The 12,366-nt window shown below is 42.4% G+C and overlaps 1 protein-coding gene and 1 long non-coding RNA gene across 6 annotated transcripts in view; both read left to right on the plus strand.

Moving 5' to 3' along the window:
* The window catches only part of ep300a (E1A binding protein p300 a), a 28,184-nt gene extending 22,549 nt beyond the window's left edge, over positions 1–5,635 (plus strand). For all 4 annotated transcript variants that reach the window (XM_055004561.1, XM_055004562.1, XM_023278959.3 and 1 more), the window contains exon 31: positions 130–5,635. In XM_055004561.1, the coding sequence (XP_054860536.1) occupies positions 130–3,291 (3,162 nt within the window). In that variant the 3' untranslated portion in view covers positions 3,292–5,635. The remainder of the gene's footprint in view (positions 1–129) is intronic.
* Positions 5,636–6,332: 697 nt separating this feature from the next.
* Positions 6,333–12,366, plus strand: LOC129347354 (uncharacterized). 2 transcript variants are annotated; one of them, XR_008599417.1, is made up of 5 exons: positions 6,333–6,510; positions 7,518–7,666; positions 9,227–9,350; positions 9,415–9,572; positions 9,672–12,366. It is a non-coding gene; the product is annotated as an uncharacterized LOC129347354 (long non-coding RNA). The 2 variants fall into 2 exon arrangements; XR_008599416.1 differs by lacking the exon at positions 9,672–12,366 and having other exon boundaries at positions 9,415–9,632.

Raw genomic sequence — 12,366 nt, forward strand, 5'->3', positions numbered from 1 at the left:
TGAGTTGATGAAGGGAGGCTGTTTAGACGAGTCTGATTTGATAAAAGAGGTAATGACTAAATAAAAAGCTGTAGTGTACAACTTGGAGCATATTGCATTTCTAACCCTCATTCTTGCCATCTTTTGCAGGATTATGACCTCTGCATCACGTGTTACAACACTAAGGGCCACGAGCACAAGATGGAGAAGTTAGGCCTCGGCTTGGATGATGAGAGTAGCAACCAGGCTGCCGCTACCACTCAGAGCCCTGGAGACTCTCGTCGCCTCAGCATCCAACGCTGCATCCAGTCTCTCGTCCATGCGTGCCAGTGTCGAAACGCAAACTGCTCTCTGCCGTCTTGCCAAAAGATGAAACGTGTTGTTCAACACACAAAAGGTTGCAAAAGAAAAACCAATGGCGGCTGCCCCATCTGCAAGCAGCTTATTGCGTTGTGTTGTTACCATGCAAAGCACTGTCAGGAGAACAAGTGCCCTGTCCCGTTCTGCTTAAACATCAAGCACAAACTTCGCCAGCAGCAGCTGCAGCACAGGCTGCAGCAAGCTCAGATGCTGAGAAGGAGAATGGCCAGCATGCAGAGAGTGGGCCAGCCCAATCCTGGAGGACCACCTGGGGGCAACGGCCTGCCCTCTCCTGGAGCCAACAATGGAGCAACAGGGCCCGGTACCCCTACGTCTGTTGGCACGCAGCCCCCTACCCCCCAGACACCCACCCAGGGGAACATGCCTGTACTCTCTCAACAGCAGGGAGTTGGAATGGGTGGAATGGGGGGCATGGGCACTCCAGGTCAACAGCAAGTTCAACAGCCAGGTGGAAACATCCCCCCTCAACACCACCTCCATCAGTTTCAGCAAGTGGGTGGAGGCGGGATGATGAATTCTCCTCAGCAGCAGATGGTGCCTCAGCTCCAGCAGCCTCCCAATGTCCAGCAACTCCAGCAGCCACAACATCCCGGTGGTTTGCCTCCATACAATCCAAGACCACCAGGAGCTTCTCCTCTCCACCAGTCTCTGGGTAAACCTGGACTGGGTCCAGCGACCCCACCCCAGCAGCAGCAACAACCCAACCAGGGCCAGGGGGCTATGCCTGTGCAAGGCCAGCAGCAAGGGCCACCTCTGGCTGCTGTAGAGACAGCCCTAAAAATCCAGCGCCTAGCAGAGACTCAGAGACAGATGGCTCAGGCCCAAGCTCAAGCACAGATCCGTGGCTTGGGACAGGGTGGTATGATGGCACCACATCCTCACCACCAGAACAGCCAGGCCCAGATAGGAATGCCTCATATGGGGGCCCAAGGCATGCCCCCACAGGCTCAGGGAGTTGTTGGAAGGACTATGTTAGACCCACAGCAACAGGGAATGCTAGCCGGGATGCAGCAAGGTGGCCCTCAGCCACAGTTGCCACCTCAAGTTCAGCAACAGCTCCAGCAGGTGCAGCAGGGAGGAGGTGGACAGCTTCAGCCAACAAACCAGCAGTGGGGCACGGGGGGACCAACCATGAGCCCACAGCAAAGGCCCGGCATGATGGCTCACATGGCACCACAGCAGCAGCCAGCAGTTGCCCAACAGCAGCAGCAACCGATGAATCAGCAACAGCCTCAACCAGGAAACCGTGGGTTGATGCAGGTAATGGGTGTATCAGGAGGGGCAGCAGGGACACCTGCTTCACTAGCAAGTGCAGCTGCATCAGGAAAACTACCCCAGTCGGCACTACAAGAGCTTGTGCTAACACTGCGCTCCCCAAACACACCGTTACAACATCAGCAAGTCCTGAACATCCTCCGATCCAACCCAACCCTTATGGCCGCTTTTATTCGGCAGAGAACAGCCAGGTATCAAGGTACTCAGGGTGGTCCTGGGGGAGCAGGAGGGCCTCCACAAGGAGGTGTGAGGTTTCAAGGGGCTCCTGGAGGGCTGCCTGGAGTAGGAGGGCCTGGAGCCAACCAACTTGCTAATCTGGATGGACAACAGGTTAATGTGAACCAGACGGGTCAACCAGGTATGAATATACCTCAGGGTGGAGCAGGGGGAGGGAATATGCCCACCATGGCTCAGCTTCAGCAGCTACAACAGCAGCAACAACAACAACAGCGTCCAATGTTGCCTGGAAATCTACAACAGCAGCAAATGGCTGCGTTGCAGCAACAACAGCAACAGGGAGCAATGCAAGCAGGGCAACAAGGCAACATGACCAATATGGCCCCACAGTTCAGAGAGCTGTTGATGAGAAGACACATGCAGCAGCAACAACAACAACAGCAGCAGCAGCAGCAACAACAGCAACAAATGGGAAACCATGGGCAGTTCCAGCAGCCACAAGGACTCCAGCAGCAGCAGCAAGGCCAGCAAAGCTTCATGCAGCCTGGCCAGGGACAGCCAGGGATACCGCCATCTTCTCAACCCCAGCCTGGGGGTGGAGGTGTGGGAGTTCCCCAGCAGCAGCAACAAGGAGGACCACAGGGTGGGCCAGGACAGCTAGGCCAACAGCAAGGCTACCCTAACTCCATGTCACAAGTCGCTGCAGCGATCCAGCAAAGGCTTCAACACCAGATGCAGATGCAGCAACAACAGCAGCAGCAAAATCCAATGGGTGGTCTTCAAGGACAAGATGTAGGGCCCAGTGGGGGTGCTGGAGGACCTCCTCTCCAGCCTGGACAAGGTGGGCCGGGGCAACAACCACAAGGTGGAGTTGGCGGAGCAGGTGGTGGGCCACCACTGCCGCAGACGACCCAAAGCATGCTTCACCAGAACATCCACCAGAGGCTCCTGCAGCAGCAGCACCTTGGAGGGGGATCTCCAGCCCAGCATAGCAGTCCTATGAGTCCCCAGCAGCAGATGGCTCAGTCCCCCCACCCGCACCTCCAAGGACAAGGAGGACTCGGTCCTGCAGGATCGCTCAGCAGTCAGGTCAGGTCACCTCAGCCCTCACCAAGGCCGCAGTCGCAGCCTCCGCACTCCAGCCCGTCCCCACGCATGCAGCCCTCCTCCCAGCCTCAGCCCCAGCCTTCACCTCATCGCATCTCCCCACAGACCCAGACCGGGTCACCGCACCCAGGCCATCTGAGTCAACACCACCCCAGTATGGCACCGCCTCCACAACCCCAACAGCAAGCGCTGTCTCAGCAGCAGCAACCAGGTAGTTCTGTAGATCCTAGTCAGTTCAGCTCAGACCAGAACTCTATAATGTCCCAGCTGAGTGGGATAACAGGGATGCATGCAGGACAGGGGGGACAGTCGGACAGCAGCAACAACAACAACCAGGAGCTGGGGACGAACATTAACCACAACCTTATGTAGCCTTGACTCCAGACTGTCTTTCTGTCTTGATGCTCTGATCTGTTGCCCCAAATGACAAACTGCCATGAAAGGAGAGTGAGACGGGACTACTGCTTTGGGGTTTTAGAAGTTTTTATTTTTTATTTAAATATTTTTGTGATGTATAAATATGAACTGAAGCTTCCTTCCTATGGGAGATGCAACATCAATCTTAGAAGTCAATAAATGAATAAATTAAAACAATGGTAAGTTATTGCTGTTAATATTTATCTATATATTTTTGCCAATTGTGTACAAAAAGGTGGAAGGGCAGTGTTTCAGGTTGAAGATATTTCTTCAGTATATGACACAATATTTTTGGGGACTGAGAATTTTGCCTTTTTATGAATATTTTTAAGATTTTAAATATGGCTAAAAATTAAAGTGAGTTGACATGATGTACCTTTTTTATTGTTTTGTTTTCCTCCTCAAATACCCAGTCATGATTGTATCTTTTTTGCAGAGAGTACGTTTATTTTTTTTCTATATTATTATTTTGTTCCATCGATGAATCATAAAACAAGCATCAACATATCTTCCGTTACAGAAGAAGTCTTCTTCTGGACACTTTTCACAGAAATGTACATTTTCCGGTGACTGCAGCAATTTACATACACAGAATTTATTTAGTTTGATTAGGTGGGTGGGAGGGTGTGTTAAATGCAGTTTGATTTTTGACAACTATCTTAGGTTTGTTTTTGTTTCTTTCTGTCAGGTTTGGATTAAACCTTAACAGTGTTTTTTGGGTTGTGGGTGACTCTTATCTGTGGATTTGGTCGTATTTTTCTGCAAACAGTGGCCATATCTGCAGAACTTGTAGAAATCTTTGCACCCGTTGGCTCCTTCTCCACCCTTCACCTTGAGTTCTCCTGTGAATGTGCACACTTTCCCTCGCCCCACTACACCACCTGCAAAATATGGAGGGATGAACTGTGGAAGCCTGATTGTCTAGCTGTTGTGTTTTACCCGTTAGGAGCTGGCCGATGTTAAAAAGGTTGTGCGTGTACATATTTTACAACCGTGTTTATGAACTGTGATGTGGAGACGAGCTCGATTTGATGTTTTAGGGCTGCAGAGGTTAAAGAAAATCCTGCCTGTATCCTCGACCCCCAAAGGTTTCCCTTTAAATACTTCTTTCTCTCGTTCCCCTTTTGTTCCTCATCCTCATAACTGCCTCTCAGCCACAAGGTTTAATTCAATGTTAGTACTGTACAAATTAAGAAATGGTGGACTTAGATACTGTTTTTTTTGTAATGAAAGTGAAAGATGTAAAAAAAAGTGTATATACTTTAAAACCTTATGAGCAGAGAAGTTGTTTTCTGCTGCTTGTTTCCCCCTTGTTTGATTGGATATTTGCTGTATGTGTAAAAGAAAATCAACAAAAAAAAATCAACTACAGAAGTGCTCCTGAGCTACTGTACAGTATTGAGATTTTTTTCTAAAAATGTACAGTATGGGGTGTAGTAGGTCACAAGCACCAATGCGCCTTTTTCTGTGTATTTTTGACAAGGTTTTAGGGAGGAAGGGGTTATCGCAAGAAGTCACACACCTGAACAATCTCAAAACTGAGACGTGAAACCTGCACGAAGTCGAGCCGCGGCAGGGCTTTGATTCCAGGTGTGATCAGAAAGAGTTAAAATTTGGTCATTTAGCTTTTTATGGAGAGGACTGAAGACACAATATTCACATGCTCACTATTTTTCTCAAAAGGTTGGGCTTGCTGGGTATGGGGAGGGAACGCATCAGAACCAGGTGGCAATATATCTTGAGACTTATTTTATAAGAAAAAACAAGGAAAAACTGTCTTTTATATATAGATATATTATTTAATTTTATTTTTTGGAAATAAAACTTGAAGCTACAGGAATTATTAGATAAAAACATGTTTTGTTTTGTATTAAAGATGTTATGGTGATGCAAAAAGACACTGCAGACAGTCATTCAGTTTGCCCTGGGGAGGCCGTGGAGTATATTGTACCATCCTTTTTGAAGAAATGTTTCATGTACATGAATATAGTTGTAAACATACTGAATCACTGTACAAACTGATGGCAACTGAACAAATAGTTTTGTTTTTATCATTTCTTTTCCTAAGAAGAGACTGGAAATAAGACTATTTAAATATTTGTTTAGTATTCAGATGGAATCTTTGACCACTTTTTTTTTGTTCCTCTTGTTAACAATTTCGGTGCTTGCTGAGAGAAAGCAAAAACAACTGTTGCTCCATTTTCATTAGTTTCTTTTTTTTAAGTTATTTTGGTGGTCTGATTGTTTTTTTGCCAATAAATTAATTGTACAATAAAGTATGTTTGTACCATTGGAAAAATACTTGAGTGTTGCCTCTTTTTTCACGTTCCTGTAATTTTATGCAAGTGAAGAAATGGAACTCAGACACTCATTTCAGCATCACTCAGAGGAAATTCAATGTATTTAAAAATCAGAAGAATTTTATTTTCAATTGCAGTTTCTAAAATGTACATTTTCGACTTTGTGTTCAGGTAGAGCTACATGTATGAAGTGGTTAGGTCAATATACCCACAAACCTTCGCCTTTTTTTTTACTGAAAAGACACGCAGATCTGATCAAGGATCAGTCACATTGCCACTGTACTGTGACTGACTCGTGTCATGCAATGTGCTCTGCAAAAAGTATTTATCTTTAGCATTCTAGATTTTTATGTTTCTGCAAGTACTTTAATTAATTCATTTTTTCACAGCCTATTTATCTATTTATAACAGTACTGGAGGTCCGTGTACGGATCTGGTAATTGGATTTTCCGTTCTGAAACGGGTATTGAAAAACAAAAAATGAGTGGTTATTTGATTTTTGTTTTAAAATACAAAAATTAAAATTGAAATACAAGGCGTTTTTCCTTTTCATGATCAAAAAGGGATATACGAAATTTTAAAAATGCTTTGAATTTCATTTTATATTTAGAATAACAAAAAAATAAAATCAGTAAGAGACAGAAAGGAAAAAAGGTCCGTTTTTTCATTTTCTGAGACCGGAAGTAGTCATCAGCAAGTGTGGAGCCAAACGACAACAAGATTCTCAGAGGGCGGAGCCAGAGAGCAGTGATTGGTCAGACCATAGATAATATAGAAGACAGCGCGCTAGCGTATCTAGTCTGTGTATATCTATGGTCGGCAGGTCTGGTAGCATCTGTGGCTGCTGTTGATCTTGTTTTTGGAGTAAAACACGGTAAGAAGATAAATACTTCTAACAAGTAGCGTTGTCTTGTTGTACGTTAAGTCAGCGACTTGTGAAGAGTTGTGTTTTGTCGTGTTTGAGCAGTTGGTCCGGACGCGTTAGCTAGCTAAGCGGCTAAGTTAGCTAGCGGGCTAATCAACACAGGTGGCTAACTTACCGCTGAACACCTGTGTTAGTTGCTGCCTGTCCGTCATTATTAGAATGAACTTCTCAACCTGTATTTCTCTGCTGAGTATTTTAGCTTTTAAAAAAGTTATTTTACTTTAAGGTTAACTGAAACCCGTTCAGCTGCACTGAAGTTTAACATTCATCTGGTTTGAATTAAACCACGCTTAACTTAACATTGCGCAACATTACCTCTCTGAATCTCCATAATTTCATTAAATTCCTTCTCTCTTCCACTGCTCCAGTTCAATCCAGTATATAAAATGACATTAATAGTGAATAAACTAACAACCAGCCATTGTGTTTATTTATTACTGTATGTATTTGTAGTAAAACATGAGTTGAAACATCCTACTTTTGGATCTAGAACTGCACAAGCCGTTCATTTTCAGTCACCTGACGAGTTAAACTCCCCTTTTTATGTGAGGTTGAAGCAGAAAGTCTGAGTTAACAAAGAAAATTCTTTATAATTTGTGATACCTGTTACCTCTGACTGAGGTTTTAGTTTTTGTTGAGCTGATTTACACGTAGAAACTTTGTTCAGGAAGATTTCTCAGTAGCTCAGAGGACAGGCTGCTTTTTACACAACCTTGTAAGAGAATGTCTGTCAATGCTTTCAGCAGAATTTAGAAACACAACACTTCCTAAACAGATATTTTGAGGCTGTGAGGTTGAACGTTTGAGAGTATATCAGTCAGATAAAAACATTTACTTGCATTACTGATGTTGTCAAGTTTTAATAAAGTTCATGCTACTTTTATAAAATTATGAAAGTGAATAAATTGTATTTGTGTGATCTGTGTTTGATTTCTGTCTTTTCTCCTGTCATCCAGATGTTCAGAGGGAGATGATGCCACATCTGGTCCAGCTGATGGAAGGTCTTGAAGTTCTCTGACTGGCCTCGACTGAAGATGGTCGTCTCACTGGATTTAAGGTTCAGATGCTCAGTAACAAACTCCACCAATGAGCCAACAGGGAAGCTGTAGGTTTATTAAATGTTACTATGAAGGTTTCGCTGTTTTTCTTTGTGAATGCAATGTGCTCCAACTGAAAGTTGAATTAGAACTTAGAAGTAAATCATTTCATCTGAAAGGATCTAGTTGCATTAATAATCTCATAACATTCTAATTTTTATTCCAGTCTTGGTTGGAAATAGAATCTCTGTATTGATTCAGGTAAAAACTGAACTTCACAGCATGTTGGAGCAAAACAACCAGATGAAAACTGTGATGGTGTTGGATTGTCAGACAGTAATGTTGCAGCTCAAAGCAGCTTTTCTATCTCAGTTCATTCTGACATTCAGCTATGAATCAACACAGCAGATGGTGATCCATGCTGTGGAAGTCTCACATCTCCTGATTTAATGGAGCTGCTTTGCACTTTTTACACTGTTTATTCACCAACACTTTATTTAATAAAAGTCCCATCTAGTTTTTTATGAGGAATGTGATGTTTTAATTTCTCTGTGAATAACTGCAGTCTAATGGAACAGCTGGAGTTGTAACATCTGTCCTGATATTGATCATGAAGTATTGATCAGAATACTTATGGTTAGCAGTCATCCCTGAAGTTTTACATTAAAATCTTTACTTGTGTTGTGAACTTTGGTAAGAAGCAGAAACATTAGCGTTGCCATGGATACATGAGTGTTAAATTCTGTCCATGTTTCCATTTTGGGAAATTCAGTCCAGTTCCAGAATGTGGAGGAATTTAGTCTCATCATCACAGACAACAAATATTATCTGAAAGTCGGGTTGTTCTTGTTTATCAGCACAATACAAAAAGATTAATGTTAGAAATATTCCAGTTAAGACCCTAGAATATCATGATTTATGTAAATTTACCTCAATAATATGAATGTTCAGGTTAAGATTGTACAGTGATATTTATTATGCAAGTTTAGCTGATTAAAGTTTATGACGCTGCACTAAAATATTATTTAAACTGACATCATTATTATAATATTTAGGGTCAGACCCTTCAGTATTGAGATTAAGAAATCAAATATTCTATAAAATGTAAATACACTGAACTCATTTGGATATATTTAAGTGAGACTCTACAATATTATTTGACACAAATCTATCTAAATCAAAATTTTAATAATTTTTCACGCCAAACATTTACTGGACTGATTTAAATATTAAAATCACTCCTTTCTAATCCTCTGCTGTACGTTCAAACCTGAGGCCTTAAATAGAAACACACAAGTATCTGATTGAAGGAACTTCTGCAGAGTCCTGGTTCCAGAACATGATGATAGAATTATAGACAAACTTTAACAAAAGCTGCCTGAGAGTTTACAAGTTTTTATGTTGGATTTCTTCAGTAATTTAATGAGCGTTATCAGTAATAATCAAGTGTTCATTTGATGAACTTGATTTCCTAAAACATACAGAATTGGAGCTCATATCTTTGGCTGCTGTAAAGTTTCTGCTCCTTCAAAGTTCACAACACAATGAATTAATTCCTAAAACACTCTCAATGCTGGAGAACGTTTGATGCTGAAGCAGTGATCAGTTTTTCTGTTTCTTCTCTGGAGATGCACAAGGAGGGACGTCTGCAGAGACTGAGAAAGAGTCTCACCACATCCTGACATGAGGAAAAAGACTTTATTGAAGACTACAATGAGAAAAACTATCAGACAGCAGACGGCTGCATTCAAGGTGAGCTCTGAACGTTTGATCTGGAACAGGAATTCAATAACTGGCAGCATGAGCTTCATTTCAGTCTGTAGCTGCTGAATTCATGGATGAATCATCTGGCACTAGAGAGGAAGACCATCAAACATCCACGTCAGCTGATGGAGGTCCAAGAGTCTCACCAAACAACCAACCTACAGAGTGAAGACCTCAAATCTGATTGGACGGCCTCCTATTCAGCCACATGTGTGAACAAATGCCTCTAAGTTGATTTGTTTTCTAAAATAAATCTAGTTTGAGTCCTAATCGATGCCTGTGTTTGCTTCTTTACACTGCTGTTAACAGTTTAGGCTGTTAGATTGTTCCAGATAAGACAAGTACAAGATTCTTCAGAGCTGTTCTACCACGAGCCTGACAGGAAGAACTCCAACAGCTACTGAATGTTCCTGTGGTCCCCTCAAGGCTACAGGAGGAGTCCTACGAGGACGAGTCGGTCCACCTGATGCAGGCCAGTCACTGCTGTTCAAAGCCAACACAGACTACGTGGACTTCTACTGGACCACATGGAGGCCTTCAAACCGGACCAACAAGTTCACCGACTCCCCGACTCGTGGGTCTGAGGACGCTGCCGAGCCTCGGTCCAGCCGGCCTCCTGTCTGTGGATGTTTGAGTGCTGAGAGGTTTGTGGATGCATGTGAACATTCTGTGTTGAAACAGCAGCTTTTAACTCAGTAACGCCAGGAAAAACCAAGAGCTCCTTTATTTGTGACTTCCACTAAAAAATTGATGAAAATAAGTTTGCCAGGGTTCTGACTGATAACGGATTATTAAATAATGAAAGTAATCGTTTAAATATTCCTTTAAACAGTCCTTTTAGGTCTACATTTCCTTTACACTGACTTCTTGGTACATGTACAAGTATTTTGGGTGGAATATACCATTAAGCCTGATGTTCAAGGGTTCTTCTGGGAATATACCATTAAACCAACATTTTAGGTAAATGTTCCAGGATGTTGGGTAGAATATACCATCAGATCAACCTTTTAGGTCTACATTGGAAGATTTTGGAGTAGAATATTACTCCAAACCATCCTTTAGGTCTACATTTAAGGTGGAATACTCCTTTACACCAAGATTTTTTGGTCTAAGATTTTGGATGGAATACTCGGTTAAACCAACATTTTAGGTGCATGTCCAAGGATTTTTGGTGGAATGTTCCTTTAAGGTGGATGTTTGAGGACCTTGTAGGTGGAATACTTCCTGAAACCAACCTTTTAGGTCAACATTCAAAGATTTAAGGTGGAATATTCCTTTAAATCAACCTAAATTTCATATTTTGTTCATTATCAAGTGAGAAACCTCAATCCAGACTCCTCATAATGACGTTTGAGATTTATGCTGCTGTTATTTGTTTAGTCCAGACTAAATGACAGAAATCCACAACTGTAATTTATTTCAGGACTCGGTTATTAAATGTCAAAACAATCCATGTGACTCTAAAAACTCAACAGCTGTACAAACTCTAAGATTAAACTCTCTACAAGGATCCAAAATAAGTTGGACTTCTACATGAGAGCTTTAATTATTCTTCATCTACTTCCTGAAAAGTTTGGTCAATAAAAAAGACAAAAACTAATATTTTCAGCTGAACTAAAGACAGACTGTGATTTTTCTGCTCACATGTTGTGTTGTTGTAAACTTACTCTTTCAAATAAATATCCTCCTAACCCCCTGGAAACCAGCGTTTGTCCTGTTTTTGTGTTGCTCCTCAGCGACCCTAGACAGCCAGGTCCTAATGTTTTTTGAGCAACACACCATAATATGATGTTTTTACAATGATGGTTCTACTATGGAACTAGTTTATGTTCAGGTGTTCTTTGTGTGAAAACTGATTTCAGGTATCAGAAGGTGGTTTTCAACTTTCTTTGTTAACTTTCTGCCTCAACTTTAAACTAAATTTCCTTCACTAACCCAGCCCTCTGGACTTCCAGTAAGCTGTGTTCCTATTGGCTGTCCAGGTGGCTGCTTGGTGTTATCAGGAACACCTGAGCAGCTCAGTGTCTTCCTGCTTTATTTAGCTGCAGACAAACATTTCCTCTGCTTCTATTCACCACTGAACTGGGTTTGGCTCCATTGCTTTAGTTTGTTCTTTAGGTGTTGGCTTGCAGCTTCCAGCAGTAAAATAGACTTTAATGTGTTTCTTGGTGTGTTTTAGGGCTTTGTACTGGATAGTTGTCTTGGTAAAGGTGGTTCTTTAGCCACAGTTAGCACATGGTACAAATGTGTGCAGTGATTAGTGGATTTGCTGCAGCTGAGTTGTGTCTTTATCTTGGCTGTAGTGAGTCTTCAGAGGTTTTTGGTCAGACACATTCTGTATTCTTGTTTGTGAACCAACGTTGGTTGTCCAGAAGGTAAGAGTTCCTGTCCTGATTCTCTGTTCTCAGAGGTTCTCTGGTAGGCTGCAGGAGACTTTAGTGTTTGGGTTGTGCCTTAGTTTGGTTTTTGTACGGTTTCATTTGGACGACTATCTTGAGGCCCCTCCATGTGGTTTAGTGAGGTTTTCTGGAACAGTTCTACAAAGCAACCTGCAGCAGAAGAGACTTTGAGAGTTTTTAGGAAGTTCTGGAGAGCAGACTTTAGAGCAGCAGAAACATTTGTCAGCAGTTTGAGCAGGAGAAGGTGAGCTTCAGAGTAGAAATGAGACAGAAACCTTCTTGACCCGTGTGGTGAGGTCCTGTACCAAGAGTTTGAGCAGGTTGTGAAGAGTCTGTAGTTCTTTGGTCTGAAAGCACAAGAAGAGTCGACTCATTAAAGGAGAAAACAGGAGATATTGTTGGTTCTTCTGTCACTCTGCAGTTTCCTTAGACTGAATATCAAGTTTATATTTTAAATGATTTCCCATGTGAGCCCAAGAAGACTTCAATAAACTCCATCCATCCCCTGGACACAACAGATTTTATTACAATGTTAAATCTTTTTTTTTTTTTAAAATATGTTTTTGAGGTTTAATCATAGTTTTAGCATAGTTTTTTCTCTTTGC

The sequence above is a fragment of the Amphiprion ocellaris genome, chromosome 18, assembly GCF_022539595.1.
Source record: "Amphiprion ocellaris isolate individual 3 ecotype Okinawa chromosome 18, ASM2253959v1, whole genome shotgun sequence".
NCBI classification, from domain to species: domain Eukaryota; kingdom Metazoa; phylum Chordata; class Actinopteri; family Pomacentridae; genus Amphiprion; species Amphiprion ocellaris.